We start from the raw sequence: 27,235 nt of genomic DNA on the forward strand, positions 1-27,235 counted from the left end.
ATGGACAAAGATTAACAAGAGTGTGCTCTAGAGGTATAAAAGGGTGTGTGAATAGCATTATCCTAAAAATATTGAGGTAGTTTGTCTAGAACTCCTCAGCGCATTAAGCATAATCATGAGCTTGATCCAAAGGAGCAAAACTTGACCTAATCTTCCACTGGAAAGTAGCACCAGACAGACAATTAATAATCCATATGTAAGTTCCAAAGAGCGACCAGTATAGTGCCTTGAAAATGTGTGATGCTTTAGACATTTTACTTTTAATACTAACATCCGTGGCTAGCTTGAATTCGTCTTTCAACATCATTCGTGGAAGTTTAATTTGTCCAGAACTACGTCAATATCCCATAAGTAATGTCAAGTTTATTATATTGGCTGGTGAGACTTTTGACGACGTTCAATACAATCAATATCTTAGAAACACATAAAAAAAAATGAAAAAAAACAAGTCAACAATTTCGTCTCCAGTCAGAACCAATATCTTAGAAGCTTCTTATATATCTATATATACCGACTGCGTTCTTTGATATATCTCATAAATCCAACATGTTCTTCTTCAAATCAATCCCTCTGGGTCTCTTAGTGCTTTGCCTTTTACACCATTCTGCAAGTGGTGCCTCCCCACTTAACCATTTTTGTTTCAGCCCAGAAAACTACACTGCTGATAGTCCATATGGTGCCAACTTGAACTCATTGTTCCATCTTTTATACACCAAAGTTCCTCCTTCTGGCTTTGGCATTGGTTCAACTGGCCAAGCTAAAAACCAAGTGAATGGCTTGGCCCTTTGCCGCGGTGATGTCTCAAGCAAAGATTGCAATACTTGCGTGGTTGACGCAAGCAAAGAGCTTCGAGACCGCTGCCCTTATCATAAAGGAGCCATAATTTGGTACGATCACTGCCTTTTAAAGTACTCAGATGTGAGCTTTTTTGGGCAAATTGATAGCAGGAACAGGTTTTATATGTGGAACGTCCAAGAAGTAGAGAATGGGACACTATTCAATGAGAAAGTTAAAGAGTTGTTAAGTGGGTTATCTAATGAAGCTTCTGAAGCTAATCAAAAGCTTTATGCTACTGGTGAGGTACAACTCGATACATTCACAACCCTTTATGGCATTGCTCAATGCACGAGGGACCTCTCTGGGGTTGATTGTAAAAAGTGTCTTGATAGTGCAATAAGCGAACTCCCAAACTGCTGCGATGCAAAACGAGGTGGGCGTGTTGTAGGTGGGAGCTGTAATGTTGGGTATGAACTGTATCCCATTGTCAATACTTAAGAGTATAATTATTCAGTACAATGTGACCGACGTCTTGTTATGCTTGCTAATAAATGATGTTCAGATGATATTTGAATGTCTCTCTTGACAAATTTGTCCAAGGATATGGATCTGTGTTTACTGATTGTGTTTGTGTTATAAAAGAAAAGCATTATGGTATATTGAGTAGTTTTATGAGATTGTATTTATCTTCGAAGTTAGCATTGAGTGGGAATCTGCTGATTTATATTTCATATGAGATCTTTACAAGATTACAAGACATGTATATGAGATTGGAATTGAGTGAGGGAAGGCATGGAATGCGGGACAACACACCTCAATCTTCTCGGCACAATCAGCTGCCATAATTCAAGGAAAAAAGGTGGTATTCACAACTCATCCCAAGATAAGGTGATGGGGAGTGGTGACTACAGCCTAATATATAGGTTTTCTTGTCTATGTAAATATGTGGTTGCTTGTACAATTACGATCGACTTATTTACGGTTTTGAACAAGTCTTGTATCTTGTTCTCTTATAAATACTTACCTTATGGAGAATAATTAAGTACTTGTTATGAATATACTTTTAGTACCGTACATGGGTGGATCTATTAAGAGACTAAGGTGGTCCCAGGACCACCCAAAGGCTTAGAAAAGTGGCTATGAAAACCTCCAAGGAACACCCTAATCTGGGTTGTGGTGGAGGAAAAGAGCAGCCATGGTTGCCGAGCACCTTCTGCAAAACAGAAGGAGAAAGAAGATGACTTTTTCTTTCAAATGACTTGGCCAAAACGAAACCGTTTTGAGCCAAACCATTAAAAAAAAGACAATATTTAGACACTGACTAGTCACTGTATTGTTTTACTGACCACCAATAAATAAAAGACACATGTCAACCAAAACTCTCTCTAAATCTATAACCAAACAACCAACTCTAACATTGCACCCATAACCAAACAGCCACTCTTTCCTCGTAAGCCTACTTTGCTGTATGCTACAAATCTCGTCTGCAAAAGCCTCTCCACCGCTAAGCCCTCCTCTCCGCCAAAACATCTTCCGTTGAACCCAGCCTTGCCCACTCATAATCCAACCCTCTCTTTGCCATGGAAGGACGTCTGCACCCACCCGCACCACCTTTCTCTCCTTGCTAAAATCCTAGATCCGCCACTGCCTGCGTATTGTGCAAATCATTAGTAGATTATATTTAGAATACTAGAAGAACTTTTTCCTTTAGGATTGTATTAATTGCAAGGCAATGAATCCTCCTTGGTTTACTATAAATAAAGGCACAAGGAATGAGAAATAACACACAGAATTCCTCAATCCAATTTTCCATCTCTCTTTCTCTCTATGCCGCACCCTCTATTTGCCTCAGTTAATTATAGGCCACAACACATTATCAGCAAGCTCTTTAATTATAATATACAAGCTTTGAAGATGGACATTCGAAATCCGGAGGAGGAACTCCTACAAACCAATTCATCAATACCATCACGTAATCCAACTTCTTCCAAAATAACGATGTTTATCTTAATATTTTTTCAGCCTTCACTGCGTGAACCTTCACCATAATGCATGAACCAACTTTATGTTTTACGAATTTTAAATTCTACATAGATTGTGCGTACATTATACTCAAAATGTTGCCAGATTATAGGAATTGATATTAGGAATTTGAAAGCAAAAAAAATTAGGCCAACTGCCTAAACCGCTGGAGCCGAGCCACCAAGATAAATCAAACCCAAAAAAACTATGAGTGTCATGCAGGTTCCGCCCACTTGCCTACATAGTGAGGAGTATACACATGTTAAGTAATGAATGTTTTAGTGCTATGTTGTTTGTACCAAATTAAAATTTGGCATATCTGTTTTTGGTTTGTGGGATAATGATTTTGACTCAATATAAGGGTTGTGGTATTTAAGAATCTGGTTGCTAGCATGATCCATTTCTATGGCTATCTAATTTCTGGCATTGTATTTGATCTTATTATGTATATCATTACTATTTTTGAAGATAAATTAATAAATGGTAGAAGGTTCCCAGTTTTAATTTCTGCCTAAACCACTGGAGCCGAGCCACCAAGATAAATCGAGCCCAAAAAAACTATGAGTGTCATGCAGGTTCCACCCACTTGCCTACATAGTCAGGAGTATACACATGTTAAGCAATGAATGTTTTAGTGCTATGTTGCTTGTAGCAAATTAAAATTTGGCATATCTGTTTTTGGTTTGTGGGATGATGATTTTGACTCAATATAAGGGTTGTGGTATTTAAGAAACTAGTTGCTAGCATGATCTATTTCTATGGCTATCTAATTTCTGGCATTGTATTTGATCTTATTATGTATATTATTACTATTTTTGAAGATAAATTAATAAATGGCAGAGGGTTCCCAGTTTCATGAGATTGATACTTTTGAGATTGCTCATGCCTTGAAGAACAAAAACTGGACCAATGAGGCAGCCAAGTCCAAATTTGTAAGTCTAAAATGGAATTAATGCTTTGGTGTTGTTTAATAATTAAGCTGTAAATTTCGGACAAAGTTCTATTCTATGCCTTTCTTGTTTTTTTTTAAAGGAAAACTAATGAAAAGGGTTTGAAATTTTTGAGTTTTAACGATAAAGACAAAATAAAGGGTAAAGTGAATAGTATCAAGTTTGATTTTTTAGTGTAAAAATGTGGTTTTTCGTTAAAGTAAACAGTACCGTGGACTTTTCTTTAAAACTCATTTCTTTTAAAGGATGAGACGCTTGTTAGGAAAGAGGATTGTCTTAATGAATTTACAAAGGATTATCCTGAGAATACTCCATTAGATGACATAGCAGTACTTGATAAAGATTTTGTCTTCTTATCCTTAACTGTGTACTGGGTGTTAAACCCAGTAGGTAGATACGCGCTTTGGGTGATGGCCGAGTTCATGGGTTTGGTGGATCGACTTCTCGGACGTCACTTAGAACCTGTGAGTTGGAGGAGGAGCTTGCAGAGGAAAGAGCTGCTCGACCGTTGGAGGAGGATTTTGATGCACCGGGGAGCTTGGTGCGTCAGCTACCTGTCAAGCAACTCTTTCCTCTACCAACTCCTCCTCCAACTAACGCGCTTTAAGTGACGATCGAGAAGTCAATCCACCAAGCTCACGAACTCGGTCATCACCTAAACCACATATCTGCCTACTGGGCTTAACATCAGTACATCAGTAAGGATATGAAGACCAACATCTGTATCAGTTACTGCTATGTCATCTAATGGAGTATCCTCTGGATAATCCTTAGCCAATTCATTGAGATAATCCTATTTCCTAGCAACCATATCATCCTTAAAACAAAGGGCATAGATTAGAACTTCGTCCGAAATTTACAGCTTTATTTATTATACAACACTAAAACAGAATCAACTTCAGACTTACAAATTTGGACTTGGCAGTCTTATTGGTCCAGTTTTTGCTCTTCTCAGCATAAGCAATGTTAAAAGTATCAATCTTAGGGAATTGCGAACCTGCCTGTTAGCTTCAAATATAGTAATGATCAGTGTATAAAATCAAATACAAATGAGAAAAATTGTACATACATAGAAATGGATCATGCTAGCAACCAGATTCTTAAATACCACAACCCTTATATTGAGTCAAAATCATTATCCAACAAACCAAAAGCAGATATGCCAAATTTTAATTTGCTACAAACAACATAGCACTAAAACATTCATTACTTAACCTGTGTATACTCCTACACCTCCATTATGTAGGCAAGTGGGCACGAACCAGCGTGACACTGATGCTTATTTTGGGCTCGATTTTTCTTGTTAGCATCTGATTGCTTCTACATTTCGCAACAATATAACAGTTTCTTAGCTAGTGCACATATACTTGACAAAAAATGAAGACTAACTGCTTTGCTGGTATGAACCAACTAAAAGAATACCATAAACTTCTCTGACTGAAAATGTTCATATAAAAACTCCCACTCCAAGTTCCCCAAGTCTTGAGTTCATATATTGGCCATGCCTCGTCAGGCGATGCCCACTCTAAAAAGTATGCATGTAACTCGTACTTAAACTCAATACCGTCTAGACATAAGTCAGTCAACATAATCATAATGTTGTTCAATTTTGGTGTCCAAGTTAAAATTCACAAAAACAAAGGTTGTGATTTTTATTTCAACAAAATGCAGACCTAAACTTAAAAGAAAGTTTAAAAAAAAATACATGCTGTTTGTATAGTAAAATTCAGGTTGCTATAGAGATTACTACAATGTATATGTCTCGATCAAAGATTATTAATTAATTCTACTCACAGTAATCTCTTAGATGAGGTCTGACTTTGACTCGTCAGACATTTTTTTTGCCAATATGCCTTGTTTATTGGGCAGTGTTGGTGAACAATGACCCTTGCATCATGCGTCAACAATCTATGAACGACCTTATGTATCGCTCACCTATGCACAAGTCTATAACGATCTTGATCTTTACTTGCACAATACAAACAGTACGATTGGTCTATTTAACCAACCAACATGCCCCGCGTACTGGTGTTTCATCAAGTTTGGGATAAAACCACCAACACCTACAATGCAAAAGCAAAAATGGTATTAATATGCAGTGATGATTGGTGTAACGTTATGTGATAATAACTATGCTGATCATGGTGTATAATATTTATTTATTTTTATTTCTTACGCCAGCTGCGGCGAACGGCATTCTCTTTGTAGTAGGTGCTTGAGTAGGCAAATCAATAGGAGTAACATCAAGCTGGGATCCTACAGGTGTATAGTTGCCTCTCGCTGTTGATGAGAAGTTCTCCTAGTGCCAATTACGGATTGCGATTGAGTGCGAGGAAGAGGGGTCCCGCTCGCACCACTTGTGGTAAAGACGATTACAAGGTGGATAACGCGTAGTGTTTTCCTGCCAAGGTCTTGGAGCATCAATATTCCTTGGCCCAAAAAATGAAAATTGGGCCTATTTTTTTCACAAAACAAAATTAAAGAGTGGGCTTTTAGCTAAAGCCCAAAATAGAAACAGAATAGTTTCATACTAAACCTATAAGGTTGGGTATAAGTTCGGCACACCCCATGATTGCGAACCAAATCGTACTAATTTTTGTTTTTGATTTTGATTTTTGTTCGCCTCCCATACTGTGCCGAGCTATCGTGCATAGAGCTACCCAACCTATATATATATTTTCTCAATTCAACTATTATTTGCTTTAACTTTTTTTTTTTCAAAAAAAAAATTATTATTATTAGGAAAGGGAGCAGAGTTCCAAACTATTACTTTAATTTGCAGATCAATTTTGAACCATGATGCATTGATAGAAACTCAACATCCTATCCTATCCACTAAAGACCACGTACAAATTATCTACTCAAATGTGTTACAACATTGATTTCTCTCTTTTTGCTTTCATCACTCTTCAACCTATGCTAGGTTATATAAAACTCAATTTTGATTTCATTTTGTCCCTGAAAACTTGAAAGTCATCTCTATAAAACTCAAAATTCGCTCTACATTACCTTAGATCTGTTAATTTCTAATATGGATTTGGTTTGAGTGCCCCAAGCTAATCAATTCTTTTTTATTTTTTCATCTCTTCAATTTCCCTTAAACCTATTATTCTTTGATTATTGAATGTTAATCCATAATAGAGATTTATAATCAAATTTATTGCATACATCGCATAGTCTTATTGAATGTTAGATCCACATATATTTCAGGAAGCGACCTATAAATTTCAGGGAGAATGAAATCTCTACAAGTCAAGGTGAAACGAATTTTAAATTTTAAAAAAGTAAAATGATGACTTTTAAATTACAAAATAATGTTTCATATAGAATTCCAAATACCGTAACAAAAAATAAGCCAAAAATAAATTACCCCCAAGTCAACTTTACATAAAAGCTCATATAGAGTCCCGAGGTTATAGCGCCTCCATCGAGAATGATTTGACCATGAATTCCATTCCCACGTTGAACAGTAGAATGTAGGGTAGTTAAGGAAGTGACCACGCTTCTCCACACCAAATGTGGAAAATTTCAGTCAACCCTCTTGAGTCTTTGGTTTTTGGATTATGCTTTTTCCACATCACATTATTCTCATCAATCCTGAGCTGAATGCCGACTGTTGTAAATGCTTTGCTTATTGTCCCACCAGCAACAATTGCAACACAGCATACTCTCGCTACTTCCTTCCACAACCCCCAAGTTTATTAACTCAAACACTCTGAGCTTTCTGTGTTTTCGAATTGCCATTTTTCAGGTCACTCGTTCACATCGCATGGCTTCTCCTTGTGGGGTTATCGGCACCCTTTTTCTTCTTCTTGCTCTACAGAATTCTGGGTTTCTTCTCTCTTTGGCTTCCAAAAATGTGAGTCTTAACCTATTCTTTGTGTGCTTTATAGTTTATTCTTTATTTGTTTTGACAAAGGCGATATTCTATTATAAACTACTTTATAGTTTATTCTTTATTTGCTTTGTTATTGAATGTTACAATATGATCACTTTGTTTTTGTGGGTTTTTGGTTTTGGCAGGTTTACATTGTGTATATGGGAGAAAGACAGCATGGAGAGCCTGAACTGGTTTCTGAGTCTCACCATCAGACTCTGTCATCTGTATTTGGAAGGTCATTGATACTTATCCAAACTTTTATCTTTGACTATGTGCGGTTCAATTTAAGTTAAATTTAAACTTAACCAACAAAAGAAGATGAACTGATTTCTATTTCTAATTTAGGAACACAAATTTGTTCAAATTGCTAGGTTTTCTGTATGTTTTTTTTTCCCAATGAAATGGTTGTTCTCTATGTTCATAACTGGGGGAAGGGACTATATTGCTACATAATTGTTTGTAACTACCTTCCTACGGCCTTGACATGTTTCAATGCATTTTGTGCTAAAATATTTCGTATCATTTTGCAAGAAAAAAATTCGTAAGGCCTTACGTGTTTCAATGCATTTTGTAGTGAAAATTCCTCAACATTTTTCGAGAAGAAAAGGTTAAACATGCTGCTGCTGTTTTACTTCATAATAAAACGATATGCTGTTTGGTTTGAGAAATGACACAGGGGGATGGAGTTTTCATAGCTGTGACTGATATATGATGACAACTTCAATAGCATAGACCGAAAACTCCCTTCAGTAAACATGCATATGTGTGTGTGAATGTCTGCTGTTTTGTGGCATGCTAGTTTTGCTTGTTTGGCCAATGGTACCTCTTTCTCTGCAATATCACAAGCACAGGGTGCATCTCATAGGCATGGACATGAAAAATCATCCGAAAAAAGCATATTTTAACTGGACAGGATTACAGCATAATATAAAAGTAACAGGTTGTGAGTAAAATTTTCAGCAAAGAAGCCGCAAAGGAATCAATTCTGTACAACTACAAGCATGGATTTTCAGGGTTCGCTGCTGTCCTAACTCCATGTCAAGCAAAGCTTATTGCAGGTGTTACAATTTTAGTGAACTGTAAACTATGTTTTCTTTCTTTTGAGTCAGAATTTTCTTTTCTAATAAGTAACTTAATTTATATTTTCCTTTGCTGAAAACTTAATGCAGATTCCCCTGGCGTTGTTCATGTCATTCCAAACAGAATTCTTAATTTGCATACGACTAGAAGTTGGAATTTTCTGGAAGTAAACTCTCATATTAGAAATGGAATTCTTTCAAAGAGTCAATCGGGCATTGGGTCTATTATTGGAATCATGGACACTGGTCAGGATTTCAAAATTCTCTACATCTTGCAAAGTATATTAGATCAGATTACATTTTACTTATATTGTATTTTGATTCTCAGGAATTTGGCCTGAGTCTGAAAGCTTCAGAGATGAGGGTATGGGAGATGCCCCATCCCGATTCAGAGGGATATGTCAAGAAGGAGAAAGGTTCAATCGCTCCCATTGTAACCGGTTAGTTTATTTCATTTGCATGTATATTGTTATATTTTTCATCATTTCCTCATATGATGACGTAGTCAACTGTTGTGTACCTGGTGATATATTGTTCCTTCACTTGTTTTAGAAGGGAGTTGTTTCGGTAAACTGGATTAGTGGTTATATTGAACCACTAACCTAATAATAGTTGAAGCGATCAGTTTAAATATATCATGTGGTGGAAATGGTCACAACCTTCCCATTGTCCCGTTCTACTAATTTTCGAACTCAACATCAGCAATGACTTTTGTATCAGTCTACTTTGGAGAGCTCTGCCTTGTGCTAACTGCAAAATTATCATTAGGTTTTTCTTTTAGGGACAAAGTATGTCATCATAATAAATTGATAAAAACTATGAAAAATGTTGCATGTCAATTAGTGTAAAGGATTCTTCAGCTATCAAGATCCCAGAATCTATACCTATAAGTATCAAGTGCGGGCTGCTTCTAACCAAATATTTCAGTTTAGTGCTTAATTTTCAACAATTACCAAATTTTTATCTTAGTAGTCCTTTTTTAATCCGCATTTATGGTGTTTACTTGCGAACCATATCTAAACAACAAAGGAGTTTGACTAACTTCATCAAGTCCCTTAAGGGAAACCATTTATTGGTATTCTTTGCTGAACTACAGTCAGAGAACGACATGGTTTATTTATTCTATTTTCTATGATAAGCAGCAAAATAATTGGTGCACGGTGGTATAGTAAAGGATATGAAGCTGAATTCGGAAATCTAAGTACAAGTGATGAGTTTGAATATCTATCTCCCCGAGATGCTGCAGGACATGGTACTCATACATCATCCACCGCAGCTGGTGATTCAATAGAAAATGCAAGCTATAAGGGATTAGCTGCAGGATTGGCAAGAGGGGGTGCTCCTTCAGCTCGGTTAGCTGTCTATAAAGTTTGTTGGGCAACTGGTGACTGCAGCTCAGCAGACCTGCTTGCCGCATTTGATGATGCAATCTATGATGGTGTAGATGTGTTGTCTGTATCTCTTGGTTCTCCACCTCCACTTTCTTCTTATGTTGAGGATGCTGTGGCCATTGGCTCTTTCCATGCTGTTGCCAAAGGAATCTCTGTTGTATGCTCTGCTGGAAATTCTGGTCCATACCCTCAAACTGTCATAAATTCTGCTCCCTGGATTTTCACTGTTGTGGCAAGCACTATTGATAGGGCTTTCCCTACTGTGATTACCCTGGGAAACAATCAAACTGTTGTGGTATATCATCACTTCCTTCTTTTAGCCATGAAGTTTTTGTTTGCTTCTTATTGACATGATTAGCGCTATGGTATACAACGAGTTATGTTAATCACTTGATAGACAGTCTGCTGTGATATGTTGCCAGTTATCAGTCAAGCCCTTGGTTCTAAATGCGTGGTTCTGAGTAGCAGTCTTTAAATAAGCATATCACATTGTGTCACAAGAGAACATTCTTATGCTACTCTATGCATAGCATGTATATTAGGCCATTATGTGAAATTCTCTTTTACTAATGCATCGCTCTTAGCATTGTTAAAGCAAACTTGCACAATAATGGAAATCGTTGATTTGAAATTTATGATCCATTAATTTGTTACCATTCATGTTGTTTCCATGATCTAGAAGAGCAATACGTTACTCTATTTGATTTAGTTTCAGAATCTGAGACCCTTGGAGTTGTTTGGAAATGTTGCATATTTATCAATTTGAAAATGGTATGTCGTTAATTGTGTAAGAGAAAGTTTGTTCTGAAATACCAATCAAAGCAAATCATCCTGGTAGTGTTCTCAAAATCATTTGGGTTTGTTCTACCGATAGAAGTGTTTAGTGTTTTGTTGTTTTAATCATTTTTAAGAATTTTCATCATTGTGGATTAGCGATGCGATTTAAATGAATAATGCACTGTGTTCGAAGTTGAAAATTAAACCGTATATACTATATCCTTAATGCTTCAACTTGATTCTGAGTTTCCATTTAAACGTCTAAGTTGGTACTGGTAAATGCAAAACTACAAAAACCTGGAAATGAAATTTATTTTCTCATGTAGGGTCAGGCTTTGTATACAGGGATGGATAGAAACAAGTATTACCCTCTTGTTTATGGAGGAGACATTGCATCTATTGATTCAGATGAAGACACTGCCGGGTATTAAACCTTTTCCTCTATTTTTGAGCTTGAATTCTACATGAGCCTCGTACCTCACTGTAGAGAAATACACATTATAATGGTGCCCATTTTTAACAGGAGCTGTTATCCGGGAACTCTAAATGAAACTTTAGCAAGTGGAAAGGTCATTCTTTGTTTCCAATCTCGATCACAGAGGTCAGCTATTCCTGCAACGACAACTGTGACGAGTGCTAGGGGCGCTGGTCTCATTTTTGCTCAGTTTCCTAGCAAGGATGTTTCTTTGTCTTCGGGTAGTCTACCTTGTGTTCAAGTTGACTTTGCAATTGGCACAAATCTGCTAACATACATTAGAGCAACCAGGTATTCTCTAGTATGTGTAACTTGTCTTTATGCAGAATGTGTACCATATGGAAATAAAAATAAAGAGCCTTTTCATGCTTTAGTTCTTGTCACTCGTCAATATCGCTCCTCATAGAAGACACAATTACATTTCCCTTCTTTATCTTGAGGAGGCTAATAACAGTGCCCTAATCGAATGATGTGCCACAGAAATCCCGTAGTCAAGTTCAATCCTTCAAAAACACTAGTGGGACAACAGATATCCCCAGAAGTGGCATTTTTCTCTTCCCGAGGACCCAATTCTCTCTCTCCTTCCATACTTAAGGTATATAAACTGTGTTATATTGTTTCATTAATTTTTCTTTTCTTAAGAACTATATTATTAACGATTCGAATGTGTTATGCAGCCAGACATTGCTGCTCCTGGTGTTAATATATTAGCCTCCTGGTCTCCTGCTCAGTCCCAAAATCAAGCAAATCCAGATATTTTCAAAATTGAATCAGGAACTTCCATGGCTTGTCCCCATATATCCGGTATTGTTGCTCTTCTTAAATCTATCCATCCAACGTGGAGTCCTGCTGCAATAAAGTCTTCCCTGGTTACAACAGGTGAGAAAGTAAAATTTCATGGCATCTAGTGCATTCAAGGAACTTTTTGGAGAACTGATTGTTCTTCCTCTTTACAGCTTCTCTAGAAGATGAATATGGTCAAAGTATTGTGGCCGAGGGAGCTCCTCACAAGCCGGCCGATCCATTTGACTATGGTGGTGGTCATGTTGATCCTAACAAAGCCATAGCTCCTGGTCTCATATATGACATAGAATCATCAGATTATATCCGTTTCCTGTGCTCCATGGGTTATAACAACACAGCCATCAGTTTAGTGGCTGGGGCTAAGATCACATGCCGTAAATCAACCAACTTCATTAATAACCTTAATCTTCCTTCTATCACCATTCATGAGCTGAAGCAGAGCACAACAGTATCAAGAACGGTCACAAATGTAGGTCCAGTTAATTCTACCTACAATGCTCGTGTTATAACGCCTGCAGGTGTGTCTGTGAGAGTTAAGCCATCAATTTTGTCATTCAACTCTACTGTAAAGAAGCTGGAGTTTAAGGTTACTTTTCGTTCCCTATTAAGAATTCAAGGAAGATTCTCCTTCGGAAATCTGTTTTGGGAAGATGGTTTGCATGTAGTTAGGATACCACTCATAGTTCGAATTGTCCTTGATGATTTTTATGCAGACACATGATGAACTGCCATTCATTTTGAAAACCAAATCTGGAGTTAATCTGATTGTAATTATAATTGTATCCTTATGAATAAATGATTCATCGTTCTGTATCACTTTGCTTCATTAAAAATCTGTTGTTTGACTTTTTCACCATCCCTCAAAGTATGTTGCTTGGCGACCAAGCAAAGAACCTAAACCGCATACGGAAAAAAATTCTTTTGGGTGATTATGGGTTTTAGGTTCTTGGTCATATACTCGAAAAATACTAATAGCATCGTCCTCCTGGTCCATTTTATATGCTTAACGTATTATGTAGAGCAATTGTTTTAATCAAAGCAGAAGCCATTCAACTGCTGGGACCAGCCTTGCTGCTGTTTATGCACAATGTTCTTATCCGGTATCAAGTTTCCAAACTGCGTGGCAAGGAAACGCTTGCCAACCAGCTTCATTTGTATGTTTTGACTTGTGGGTGTGCAGGCTAGGAGTATGACTGCTTCTGCTGCTGCTAACTCCCCTCAAGAAAAGAGGCGAGGACACCCGCAGTGCCTTTAGCAGCCATGTTCATCCTGCTATACATGGGAAGAAAACCAAAACATGCATGGATCATAGTCTTAAAGGAGTAGATGAAATTGCGCCTGCACTTATGAAAGCAATCAAGAATTCATATCTTTCAGCAATCATTTCTCAGCAAACTATGCTTCTTCTACATGGTGTTTGGATGAACTTGCGCATATACTGCGATGCAAGGAGAGAGATAGACAATTTGTTATTCCCATTTTTTACTGCATTAATCCGTCACATGTACGATAACATCAGGGGGCATATACAGATGGGTTTGCTCGACTTGAAGAACGTTTTAAGGATAGTGTGGACAAGGTGCACAAGTGGAGGGATGCTGGTGTTGGATTTAACCAAGATTTGTCTAGGTGAGAAGGCTGAGCTCTGTTTACTATTGTTTAGTTTGTTTGTGTAGGTCCTGGAACTGTGAGGTGTGATGGTCTGAATTATGTGTCATGGTCCTGTGACTCCTTCCCATTGCAACTTCAAATATGGTTACTACCGCGCTTGTAAGAGGTGTTAGTGTCTCCTCCTCTCTTAACCCTAGTGCCTCTGTGGTGGTGCAGTGAATAAATTCGTATGCTTGTTGGGTACTTTTTTGTCACATTGATTCAGAATTTGAATTTTCTGCAGCAACTTGGCGCAATTTGCAAGGAATTTGTAAGTATTTATGATTCATATTTTGTATACACAACTTGATGATATAAACTTTCTGATGCAGTTTTCGTTATTCCTGCAGCAAAATACATAGGTTCAGGTTTCTTCCCACCTTTCAAACCATTCATATGCTCTTTTCTTTGAGATAAACAGTGTTAGTTACTCCTCTAATGGGTTGTTATGATGTCCTCCACTTGCATGTCTTATCTTCGTTGACATCATGTCCTTCTATTAGCTCTCCTACTACCAGTAAAAAGAATTACTATGACATACTCCTGCACTTGATTTGTTTTAATTGACTTTGTAACTGAACACGACATCTTCTCTCGGTAGACAAGAGGTTTGGCATGGCCTGCAGTTCATGTCCGTTGGGTTACTCGGAGTGCAAGGTTACATATCTCTTCCATTGGTAACTACACTGCCATGGACTTTGTAAACTCCCAACATGTTTTTGAACCCAAGGGATTTTAAATAAAGCCTGCATTCATACTTATTTGTTGCCCTAGAGAAAGTTATCTTGGCAGGGGATTTCAAATGCTGAGGTTAAATGAGATTGTGAGCAGCTGTTACTTCATGTTCCTCGATTTATCTTGAGTGATGATTTTTCTTCTGTTCTTCTGATAAGCTGATCATGCCGGTCTTTCGGAGCAAAGATAGTTGAAAACTGAGTCCTGTTTGTATTGATGTTGGGTTTGCTGTATAGCGCTTGCTGCTTTAGGACAGGGAAGCTCTATTGAGCTTAGGTACTTGGTTCTTTTTATTTACTTTTACTTTATTTTTTTAAAATATGGTGAATTTTAGTTGAGATCTGTTTACTTGTTTGGACCGTTATTTGACAATCCACATGGATTCTGAAAGATCCACTATGTCATGTTATTATTATGAGATAGCCACAAAAATTAAAGATATTTTTGATGAGGATGGGTGAAGACCTAGAGATCATGGAGCACTATCAAAGGAGAAGCCAAACAACTTAAAAAGAAAAAAAAAAAAACCAAGATTATTCAATCTCTCTCAAAATCCTCCTACGAGCAATATTCTCAGTCTCTCAAAGAGCAAATCTCTACAAAGAAAGCAAGCTTTACTCAAAGCATTTCAAAGAGAAGTATCATTCCTTCTCCAAATCTCTTCCAATCCAGTAGTTGCGGTGAATACGTACCATACCTTCTCCAAGCCCTCCTTCAAAATCAAGCAAGCCCTCTCTGACAAAGCTTTAATTTGCTTTCTCTTGTTTTGTAGCCTTGCATTTACAATTTCCTCTTGTAATCGTTACTAAGTATTTCAGTACAATTTCTCTCTTTGAGTCTTGAGATTTAGTTTCCGACAATTTGAGGTCCATAGCATTCAAGGCAAAAAGAACTCAACGCTGAGCCTCCCCACTCAATTACACAATTCCTTGGTTAGGAGTCAATTAGGTGCAATTTTTCATGTCCGAAATCTGTCTACTAGTAGCCTCTAATAGTGGCATACCTGTTTCCCTTAATCTACACCCATATTTTCATTTCAGGGGTCAAACGTATGTTGGCACGTCCACTGAGACTTCGTAGAAACTAATTCCTAAATTCTCATCATTACTTTTCCAATGACTACGATTCGAAGGATGATGATGATGATTGGCCTTTATATGGCCCCAATCAAGGTTATCATCTTAATCATAATAATCATGTTGAGTGGCCTTCCTATGGCTATGACCTAGATTATTATTAGAGTAAATTGGATTAATAGTTTCTGTGATGATAGGGTATTCGGAAGATAGTTCTCATGGTAAAATAATTTGGAATATAGTTTCTAGATCATTCATAGTATACTATTTCTATGATATAAAACCAAAACTCATGAATGAATAAACCTTGCTCATTTTCTTATTAATTTGGAACAATTACAATATACTTTTTTTCTTTTTTTGGAATAAATGATAGTATCTACATTAAAAGTTGGCAGGGTCGGTCCTCAGATTTTGGAGGTCCTGTGCGAGACTCAAACGAAGGCCCTTACAAGGTCTAACTTTTGGTTGCTATATTTTCTTTTATATTTTATATTTTTTTTTTTGTGTGTATAAATTGATATGAACGCAAAAGAAAATAAATAAAAAAGAAGCATAGTTTGGTGGCTATGTATCTGCATTCTTTATGTTTTTAAGTTCGAAACTCCTTACTTTTTAAATAAAAAAAGCATGGTGTGGTGGCTATGTACATATCATATCATTGTACATATCATATCATTATAGTGTTTAGATTCTATAAGTGGTTGGGGCTATTAAACATTTGTGGTTGGTATTGTTGTGGTATGTTTGCTTTTTAACCGTTTTCTCAACAAGCTGGAATTCTCGTCTTTTTGGAATTAATTGAATCTTTATTTTAATTTTTTTTTTCTTTTTTTTTGTTTTTTGGTACAGAAATTCTTACTTTCATGACAAATACAATTGCTCACTGATAACGTTTAATTGAATTCCAAACAAAGATGAATTTCAAATCAAATGAATTATGAACCAGAGAAGACCTTTAGCTTGCTTTTCTCTCCCCAAAATCCTATTGTTTTTATCTCAATCTCTGTTAATGAAAAAAATCCATCAATATTTAATTTGAAGGAAAACCACAATTTGAATTTTTAAAACGAAAAAATAATTCAAGATCTCAATTCTGTAAATGAAAATTTGTCGAGCATACCCACAATTTGACAAACCAATAGATGAACTAGTCAAATTTTGTAAACATTGTCATTCGTTGGAAAGAAAAAAAAGTGAGGGGGAGCATGACACACCCCGACCGAGATCGGAGCGTGCTGGCCGTCACACGAAGATGACGTAGCCATGTGCACGTGCGGAAGCTAATAAAGTAGTAATATAAAAGTACGAATAATTTAAAAACTAGCATACAAAGTCCTAGAACAAGTGCTAGCATGAGTGAACACAATTCAGAGCAGGTCTACAGCAGTCCAAAAGAAGATTTCGACAATAGTACACCCGAAGGTGACCCTACAATGGTGAGTGTCTGTCAGAAACGCCGGAAAAGCCCTCTGGGAAACCACCGAAACTGCTAATCAACTAGAACCTGGAGGGGCGCAAAACAAAAGCGTGAGTGGGCAAAAACAAATCTTTCCGAAAACCATTTAGCAAAATACATTCTAACCCCTCACCGTAAAACCTGTATACTTCCCAGAAAATAATCATATATACGTACGTATAAATATGCCAATCATGCTCAAGGGTATGCCAATCATGCTCAACAATGTGCCATGTCAAAGCCTCATAATGATATGCAAGTGCTCAGGTATAACTCATATCAATAGCATAACATCTGGCAGCCGGAGTCACCTAACGTGACCTGTACGGCTACATATAGAGCTCAAATCTCAAAACTCAATAACTGAACCTGCCCACGAGTCGGAACCACCTAAAGTGGTCTGTACGACAAGCCTGGGTGTAATATATATATACGCTCTAGTGCTACGATCACGTGAAGACTGTGCGAATAATCGCGGGTCACCTACGAGTCGGAACCACCTAAAGTGGTCTGTACGACAGGACTGTGCACCTAACTTGGATCCAAGCTGAGCGTGTGGTGCGGGAGGTGAACATCACGTGAAGGACTGTGCCCTACTCTGGGCGGGAGCACTAACACCGGGAGTGCAGGTTATGAGCTCTCTAAGCATCTCAAACTACTGCTGAATGTAAATATGTATACCACTTACCTGGCACTTACCTGTGCGTCCACAGCACCCAATATGCATATGTATATGTATGCCACTACTAAAGCGTGCAATGATGCATAAACGATAATAATAACATGCATGGCATAAGGCAAATAACCCTTTTTACTCAATTTCTGGGAAAATAATTGTATATAGGTATATACGGAAAACAAAAGCCCACTCACTGGTACGTGGAAGGGTCGTAGCCCCCCTGCCTCGAGTGCGCACGCTCGTCCTCGGGGTACGTGTCACCTATATGCGAAATAACTATAAAAACGTTAACTTTAAAGCACATAACCTAACTTTCGTAATAACTTCTCATACATTGCTCAAAATGGACAAATGAATATACCAACGTGCTCTACACAACCTCAGGATCACAACCATATTTTTAGAAAAAATTTCCTCCGCCGCACGCGCCGGCCACGCGCAGGCACGTGCGGTGCACACTGACGGCGTCAACTGACGCCGTGAGGAATATTCCGTTATTTCTAACAGATTCCGTCAACGGCGTCAGGAATATTCCGTCAGATTTGACGGAATATTCCGTCACCTTCTCCGTTCAATCTCCAGTGTCGTCGCCGGCGCCGGAAAACTGGAAAACCTGCAACTTACGTTTTCTCACTCGTTTCTCAACCGTTTTTCACGTTTCTTGCACCAATTTAAAGCTTAGGACTAGTAGAACACATCCATACAAGTTTTAAGGGCTAAAACTTACGCAATCTTACCTGTGCAAACAACCAAAACAGGCCAACTTCGAGCAGGACAATCCCGACGTCCAAATTCGTCCAACGAAGCACTCCGAGGCTCCTTGGGACCTCACTAAGACACCTATGAGCTTCAAAAATCCAAAAACATGCTAGATTAAGGTTTGCATGAACAGTACACAAATCTGCCATTGTCGAATCGACGTGAAAACGTTAGAGTTCCTACCTGAAAATGGTATGGTTGCACTCGCACGAGCTTCACGAGTTCGAAGGTGTCCTTAGTTTCTTCGATCTGTGAGGATTTGGTGGGTTGTGTGTTTGTCCGTACGTATTAAGGTGAACGGGAAGGGAGAGGGAGATGAGAGACATTGACAGAGAAAGGGTAGAGAGAGACAGTGAGAGTGCAGGTGTGTGTGTGTGGCCCAACACATGCCACAACACACAAAACAACCAATAAACGTGACGAAAACGAACTAGGGGCAAATATGTAATTTCACACGTGCGTTTTAATAATCCCGGGACGGGATGTCACAGAGCAGTTTAAATATACGAACTGATTATACTAAAACTATACCAACTGATTTTACCAAAAATTATACTAAACTGATTCTACATATATTTGAAACTGATTATGCGAAAATGGTCAATGACGGGTTGGGCTAATAGCATATATGTTTTTTGTTGAAAATATATAAACTGATTCTACTAAAACTATATAGACAGATTTTACTAAAAAGTATACAAAACAGATTCTACATATATTTGAAATTGACTCTGCAAAAATGATCAAGGACGAGTAAGACTGATGACATGTAGTTTTGTTTAAATATACTAACGAATTATATTGAAACTATACACATTGATTTTACTAAAAATATACAAAAATGATTTTACAAATATTTGAAACTGGTTTTGCAAAAAATGATCAAGGACGGGGTTGGACTAATGACATGTAAGTACTTTTGTTTAAAATATACAAACTAATTCTACTGAAACTATACGCATTGATTTTACATGTATTCGAAACTAATTATGCAAAATGGTCAAGGAGGAGTTGAATTGATTCCATTAATAAAGGATACAAACTAATTCTACATATAGGTTCGAAAACGATCCTACAAAAATGGTCAAGGAGAGGTTGAGTTGATGACACACATTAATTTCTTTGAATTTATGTGGGTTGGGCTATGTTAACAAACATAACTCTTAGGGGTATGGCTGGTATTTTCAAAAATTATTTCCATGTTTTTAGGCTTGACGTTAGGTGTTTTTGTGTTTTTGTCTGTCCTTGAAATATTTAAAAACTAGTGGAGTTTCTTGAAATATAGTATTTTTGGGAGATGAGATTTGAATGGGAGTTTGAGTTTCTGTGATGGTAGTTGTTGTGTCGACGACTTTGAACCCCAAAGCTGCGTCCCAAGAGGAGGTTGTCCCTAAAACGACACCGTAAGGCCGCCTCTTCTTCTTTTTGAATCTAACAATGGCGTCGCTGTTCCTCTCTGCCTCAAAGCTCAGGGTGTGAAATATTGTCTCCGAGTTCAAAGAAAGGCACGCCGGAGAGGTGTCAAAGGCAATCATTGATGGTGGTGGCTGAAGCTTTTGGGGGAGAGAGAGTTAAAAAATTGAGGTTTTAAAGTAAAAAGATTCGGAGAGTATAGGAGAGAGAAAGAGAGAGTTTTTTTCCTTCTTGCCATATCATCACTTAACGATTAACTTAACAGATTTTTAACGAATGTCTAATATTGCAACGAATGTCTAATATTGCAACGAATTCAGAAGTTAATGTATGACATTGCAATTTTTAAAAGGTGAGTTATTAGTTTGCTATGTGACTCAAAATTGAGTGGTAAAATGTATTTACCCTTTTAAAAAATGTAATATGAGTATAAAAGAAATAAAAGTGGAGAAAAGATAATACTAGACTTAACCTAATAACTATGTTGATTTTTTGGACCCAGATCTAAATTTCCCATAAAAAGTGCATTTCCATACCCTAGAAAAAGTCATGAGAAATTAATTCCCATGAATTTCTTTTCACGTACGAAACACAGCCTCATAGTAACTACTTAGTAATTTTATCACTCGAGACCATACCCCTAACCAAAAAAAAAAAAGAGGAAAACTAATGAAAAGGGCTTGAAAACTTTGAGTTTTAATGATAAGGACAAAATACAGGGTAAAGTGAATAGTACCAGGATTGACCTTTTAGTGTAAAAATATGGTTTTTCGTTAAAATGAACAGTACAGTGGGCTTTTCATTAAAACTCCCAAAAAACAGACTGCTCCCTCGCGTACTCTCTCCCAACCTCATAGTAGTTACTTAGTCCTTTAAATAGCATTAATTTTTTCAGTTATTGATAGTGAGTATGGTAGCTTCAATGTGACATGACAATATTGGTGTAGAAAAGATATACTTGGCATAGTCTTCTGTTTAGTGTAGATTAGTATAAAATATCGTTATTAAAGAAATAAAATAAAAGCTAACTACAAGCATAGAAGTCCATGTTGTTCGACTACAAAATGGTATGTGTACCCAAAATATAAAGTGGTACACCATGTATTATAATATAAGTAGATGAAATGGTTGATATGTCATACTTTAGGGTATATTTTTCAATATTTATGCATTTATATTATAATATGAGGTGTACTACCTTGTATACTGGATTAAAATATCTATCATTAAGCACCGTGCTTCTCTAACATGTAAGATGGGCCGGAGCACTTGGCTTTCATAAGTTTATTTCATCTTTCCAATAAAAATGTTATTTTTACCATTTATATGTACCACCATTTTGTATCATCTCTCTAATAAAGATGAGACCCACATGTATTGTTGCCCTAACTCTATTAGATAAATGATACAAATAAACTCTTAAAGGCCTCGTTTGGCAAACCATATTATGTATCAGATAGGATTAATAATACGGAGGCTGGTGTTTGGAGACTTATGTGCTAAATAGTCGCCGAATTAATGAATCTAGTCCAAATTGATTAGTACGCCTCATACCTGCTAGTTAGTACGCTAAAAAAACTCGATATAATTAGTCGGCCTCAAAACTAAAAAACACGATTCGCACCCTTTTCGCATCGGAGGCAGATTCTCTGCCCTCTCACTTCTCGTGCCCTCCTGTTTGTATGGTCACCATTAATCCACGTCAACATTTTATATTACTATTCATTTTTGTCTTATTATCTCTATAAAAACAAACAATATAAAATGTTGACGTGGCTTAACCGTGACCACACAAAACAGAAGGGCACGATGTCACATATCGGCCCGGGGGGGGACCATTTCCCGGGCCCGCTCCACCACCGTAGCACGATATTGTCCGCTTTGGACCCCGACCACGCCCTCACGGTTTTGTTTCTGGGAACTCACACGAGAACTTCCCGATGGGTCACCTATCCTGGGAATACTCTCGCGCGCTACTCGCTTAACTTCGGAGTTCCAAAGGAACCTGAAGCCAGTGAGCTCCCAAAAGGCCTCGTGCTAGATAGAGATGGGAATATACATATAAGGCTAACAAGATCCACTCCTAGGGCGATGTGGGATGTCACAATCCACCCCCCTTAGGGGCCCGACATCCTCGTCGGCACACACGCGCTCAGGGTTAGGCTCTAATACTAAATTGTCACATCCCGGCTCGGGGCAGATCACTTCCCGGACCTGCTCCACCACCGTAGCATGATATTGTCCACTTTGGGCTTACCATTCCCTCACGATTTTGTTTTTGGGAACTCACGAGCAACTTCCCAGTGGGTCACCCATCATGGGATTGCTCTAACCCCCTTCTCGCTTAACTTCGGAGTTCCTACGGAACCCGAAGCCAATGAGCTCCCAAAAGGCCTCGTGCTAAGTAGGGATGGAAATATACATATAAGGATTACTCCCCTGGGCGATGTGGGATGTCACAATCCACCCCCCCTTAGGGAAATTTTTTTTTTTTTTGGTCTTTTTTTTTAAAAAAAATTTGAATTGTCATTCAAAAAATACTAATAACAAGTTATTAGAAAATAAAATATAATCAAACCTCTTAATACGTCATTAGTCTGATATTGCATCAAACGCTGGACTAATTTAGTCAGTACTATTTGACGACTATTTATTCTATTTGATTAAAATAATCAGTACAATCCGAGCTGTCAAATGAGGTCCTTTAGCTTTTTAGGAAGTGGGTGGATTAGCTATCAATCAATGCCATCATTAGCCTCAAATTTGAAAGTTTTAACAGCGGGAAAGACGTTGGAAATTACGGAGAAAAAGAGGCGCGATTAACGCGGACAAGTAATCCCATTCCTTCCCAATCTCGTAAATAACTTGAATGCCGGTGGCGACTGTCCATGACTAAATGATTGCAGTTTCCTGGATGGTAAACTTTGGTTTCGTTTAATTTGAACTTTGAATGATCCTAGCGCCCAAATCCCAGCATAACCCACTGTCACCACCAATCAAGGCAATACCCACCGCTCATTCAAACATTCGAATTTCTTGATTCTTGATAGTTTGGAGAGAATATCGAACATTAGAGCTCTAATCGTGATAAGTCACCATTAAGATTTACATCGGATGTGAAAATGAAGTTAGTACTTTTAACATGGATGAACTCTTCTATGTTTATATTCTACTTGTTTTGAAAAATATAATTTGATTGTTAAATGGTAACAAATTTCAAACATGAACGATGATTAGTGAAATTAATGAATGATAACACACATGTATATATTAGTTTTTATATTTTTTAATTAAAAGTACTTTGCGTAAAAGTTTGTAAAAACTCGTAAACCATTGTAATTAATCATTTAATTCCAGTACAATGACGCGGTATAACGGTTTCAAATTAAGATACGAATTTTCAATTTAGAGGGCTTAAAAAAGTTGGAACCGAAGGATCCAGTGCGATGATGGTCATTGGTGGGCATGGTCATTGGTGGAACCAGTGCGATGATGGTCATGGAACCAGTGCGATGATGGTCATTGGTGGGCATGGTCATGGTCAAGCTCAAATGGGAATGTGGAATGTGGAATGTGGATATGGACTTGGTCCGGATAAGCCAAGCATGCCAACCCGCTGAGACCTAGAATAGTCAGCCGGACAGAGCCGGACAGCCATATGTCACGCGCAGACACCAAAAACACGCCGAGTCACAACCCCTCCCCAGTATTTAATTTAAATATTTTATTTTAGAATTGCCCCTAAAACTTTTGATTTGTTTTTCTCTTTGGTATCTTTTTTTTTTTTCGTTCCAAATTAGTCCATAAACTTTTAAATGTGCAAACACTATGACATAATGGCACGTGACCAGTTCTGAAGTAAGTTTGATAACCCATGTATTTTGAAAACCAAACGTCTTAAGTCCACATGAAAGTATTGACAGTGAAATACAATCAAAACGAACCAAATCAAAATGAGCCCGTCTAGTTTGAAGTTGTTTATAGTTCATATTGAAAGTATCTAAACCGTCAAAAACTAGTTTTTACGTTTAGTAGTAACCCATTTATTTTTTTTATAGTAATTGTTGGAAAATAGTTATTTATTTAGTGATTAGATTTGGGCTTAGCCCATTAGAATTAGATTTTCATTTCCTTGCTTATTAGGCACTATGGTTAATTTATTATAAATAGAGAACTTTGTTATTTAGAGATAATAAGTCATTCACAATGTAGTTTTTTAAAGTTTTGTAACCGTTTTGACATTCTTGTTTGTTGAATAATATTCTATTTTGTAATCTTATTTATGGCGCACTTTGATATTCAACTAATGAAATAGTAATTGACTTAATAAAATAATATATGAGTATTTTTTTTTTCACGTTTCTTAAGTCATTTTGGTGTTATATGATTAAGTGCGAGTGCAATATGTTCCAACTTTAAAAAGGGCATAATCTTTTTGATAAAAAAAACAAAAGGCATCATCTAATTGCCCCACCACAAACCTTATCAAAATTTTCAAACTGTTGTCAGTGTTCTCATTTAACACATTTCAAATCTTATTAATTGTTAAACTATAGTATTCATTTTTAATTATAAGTAAAAAATCTTAAATTCAACTCTTATGAATGACAAGTTTAATACTAAATTATAATTATTCATTTGTCCGACTACCCCAATCACCAACACTAACATCTTTTCAAATAAACATAAGGGAGCATTTTAACTCGCCACATTAAATTTGGTGTATACTTACTATATACGTAATCACTTATTGCGTGGCCTTTCACTTAACCTTGGTATTTTTTTTCAAAATCGAAAAAGTAATATTTAATGTGAAAGTTAACTAGAGTTAGGTTAAAGGACATATGATAAATGATTAGGTTTATGGTATGGTGAGCATACACCATAATTATGGTGGTGAACAAAAATGCACTTTAAAAATAATGGCTTGTTCTTAGCTACACTCCCTAGAACACTATTTTGATCTTATTTTGCCTCTGTAGCTTAATAGTCACCGCTCCCTTAAACTCAGAATGTGTTCCCTTTTAACTCTTGACTTTCTCTTCTCCTTCAAACTTATAGATCGACTCCTAAAATATATGTGGGACACAACACTCAATAAGACTATGTCACATGTGCAATAAATTTGATTATAAATCTCCATTTTGTGTTTACATTCAACAATCAGAGTATATCCAGTTTAAAAGAAATTGATTAGCTTGACACATCCAAATCAAACCTCATAAGAAAATAAAAGATCTAAGGTAATGTGAAGCGAATTTTGAAATTTTATAAAGATGACTTTCAAGTTTCAGAGGCAAAATGAGATAAAAATCAAGTTATAGCGGGCAAAGTAAAGCGAACTTTGAGTTTCACAGAATAAAGAACGACCTTTGAGTTATAAAAAATAAAATGAGACTAAAATCAAGTTTCAGAAGACGTAGCTAAAAATAATAAATTTGAGACCAACTTGAGACGAACAAAAATTAGAGGTCCAAAGTGGAAGCACCACTACAATGGAAGGATCAAATTTATAATTCATTTAGTTGAATTGAATCCAAAATTCAAAATAAATAGGAAACGGACACTGAGAAAGAGATAAAAACACGAAACCAATAACTCAGGCACTTGCTTCGCTCACAAACCAGCCTTTATTTCAGTGCTTTTAACCCAACACACTCTGAGTCGCTGACCCCATCAATCATCCACACCACCCCGCCCCACAGTTTTCATCCTTCTCTCCTTCTTCTTCCTCTCTCACCAGCACCAGGTACTACTACACATATACTTGTTGTACTAATAATAATAATAATAATGGAGTACTGCATGGAAGCAAGGGCCTTGAAATCGAGTCTGCGCAGAGAACTGGCCGTGAAGTCGACCCAGCATGTTCTGTTGGAGGAACTTTGGTGTGCTACTGGAATTTCTGGTGTGCCCTGTGAGGATTTTTCAGTGGATGACCTTCTTGACCTCTCCAATGGCGAATTCGGAGACGGTTACGTTGAAGAAGAAGGAGAAGAAAGAGACTCAGTTTCTGTGGATGATGAAACTTCCAATTCAAGCAATTCGGTCTTGGCTGACTCCGACTCCGGTCTGGCAACCCAGCTCTTAGTTCCGGTAACAATCTTTTGAATTGACAATTTTTTGTTTAATTCTCTTTTAAATTATGTAACATTTTGAAATTAAATTTTGGGTTTTGGGCTAATTTACAGGACGATGATTTAGCAGAGCTTGAATGGGTTTCTCATTTTGTGGACGATTCTCTTCCGGACCTCTCTCTATTACACACAATTGGTGTCCAAAAACCGGAAGCTCTTCCTGCGAATCGGTCTGAACCGGAACCCAAACCGGCTCAATTAAGAGCTTCTCTGTTTCCTTTTGAAGTTCCGGTCAAACCTAGAACCAAACGCTGCAGACTGGCCAGCCGGGATTGGTCCTTGTCCTCTTCATCTTCACCGTCGTCGCCTTCTTCTTCTTCGGGTTCGGGGTTTTCATTTTCAACCCCTTGTCTTATCTTCAACCCGGTTCAAAGCATGCACGTATTTGTTGGTGAACCGGCGGCTAAGAAACAAAAGAAAAAACCGGCGGTCCAAACAGGGGAGGGTTCAATTGGGGGACAGTTTCAGCGGAGGTGTAGTCATTGCCAAGTTCAGAAGACTCCACAATGGAGAACTGGTCCGCTTGGTCCTAAAACGTTGTGTAATGCATGCGGCGTTCGGTTCAAGTCTGGCCGGCTTTTCCCGGAGTACAGGCCGGCTTGTAGCCCGACCTTCTCCGGTGATGTCCACTCGAACAGTCACCGTAAGGTGTTGGAGATGAGGAAGAGGAAAGAGATTGGCGAGCCCGAACCGCGGTTGAACCGGATGATTCGGAGTTTTTGATGGGTTAAAGTTAGAGAATAGTGCACTTGAACCGGATCGAATGGGATGGACCCAATTGTGTTGTACATTTTTGTTGGTGGTTGGCAGTAGTAGCAGTGGTGGTAGTACTAGGTTTTTAGGAAGCTTTTGGAATTTAGCCATGGTTTTAGGTTTTAGCTCTATACTTTTTCTTGTATTATTAATTAATGGTCTCCATCTTGTTACGGTAGTCGAAAGATGGCCCCGTAGTAAAAGAAATTAGTGTTTAAACCCTTGTGATGAAATTTGTTAGAAATTAAATCCAACATTAAAAGTAGATGAAATTTGTTAGAAATTAAATCCAACATTAAAAGTTACATAAACTCTACGTTAATTGGTAGTGCGGGATCCTCACATTAAAAGTTTTGTAAACTCAATGTTAAGTTTCGTAAACTCTACGTTAACTCATTCTGCGTTCGAAGTCCTCAGAC

General features: G+C 37.5%; 2 protein-coding genes and 1 pseudogene across 3 annotated transcripts; all 3 read left to right on the forward strand.

Moving 5' to 3' along the window:
- The first annotated feature begins 518 nt into the window (after positions 1–518).
- Positions 519–1,434, forward strand: LOC137726344 (antimicrobial ginkbilobin-2-like protein pseudogene; annotated as a pseudogene). The gene has a single exon (XR_015963056.1). The product of XR_015963056.1 is annotated as an antimicrobial ginkbilobin-2-like protein pseudogene (transcript).
- Positions 1,435–7,227: 5,793 nt separating this feature from the next.
- On the forward strand, positions 7,228–12,971 carry LOC137721950 (subtilisin-like protease SBT3.9). The gene is made up of 11 exons (XM_068460966.2): positions 7,228–7,608; positions 7,773–7,864; positions 8,590–8,687; positions 8,799–8,954; positions 9,037–9,148; positions 9,851–10,394; positions 11,203–11,300; positions 11,400–11,642; positions 11,832–11,946; positions 12,029–12,230; positions 12,308–12,971. Exons 1-11 carry the CDS (start codon positions 7,372–7,374, stop codon positions 12,874–12,876), a joined length of 2,466 nt encoding a protein of 821 aa, XP_068317067.2. The 5' UTR covers positions 7,228–7,371; the 3' UTR covers positions 12,877–12,971.
- A 12,539-nt stretch (positions 12,972–25,510) lies between these two features.
- On the forward strand, positions 25,511–27,035 carry LOC137726543 (GATA transcription factor 5-like). Its single transcript, XM_088694857.1, has 2 exons — positions 25,511–26,022; positions 26,118–27,035. Exons 1-2 carry the CDS (start codon positions 25,720–25,722, stop codon positions 26,784–26,786), a joined length of 972 nt encoding a protein of 323 aa, XP_088550983.1. The 5' UTR covers positions 25,511–25,719; the 3' UTR covers positions 26,787–27,035.
- Positions 27,036–27,235: the final 200 nt, after the last annotated feature.

Source organism: Pyrus communis, chromosome 5 (genome assembly GCF_041283825.1).
Source record: "Pyrus communis isolate YQ-2024b chromosome 5, ASM4128382v1, whole genome shotgun sequence".
NCBI classification, from domain to species: Eukaryota; Viridiplantae; Streptophyta; class Magnoliopsida; order Rosales; family Rosaceae; genus Pyrus; species Pyrus communis.

Bases quoted from the DNA above. Each gene is read 5' to 3' on its own strand.
- LOC137721950 (XM_068460966.2), top strand. From the start codon at position 7,372: ATGCTTTGCTTATTGTCCCACCAGCAACAATTGCAACACAGCATACTC. The intron at 7,609-7,772 runs GTGAGTCTTAAC...TGGTTTTGGCAG, and splicing joins TCTCTTTGGCTTCCAAAAAT to GTTTACATTGTGTATATGGG. The intron at 8,688-8,798 runs GTGTTACAATTT...AACTTAATGCAG, and splicing joins TCAAGCAAAGCTTATTGCAG to ATTCCCCTGGCGTTGTTCAT.
- LOC137726543 (XM_088694857.1), top strand. From the start codon at position 25,720: ATGGAGTACTGCATGGAAGCAAGGGCCTTGAAATCGAGTCTGCGCAGA. The intron at 26,023-26,117 runs GTAACAATCTTT...GCTAATTTACAG, and splicing joins CAACCCAGCTCTTAGTTCCG to GACGATGATTTAGCAGAGCT.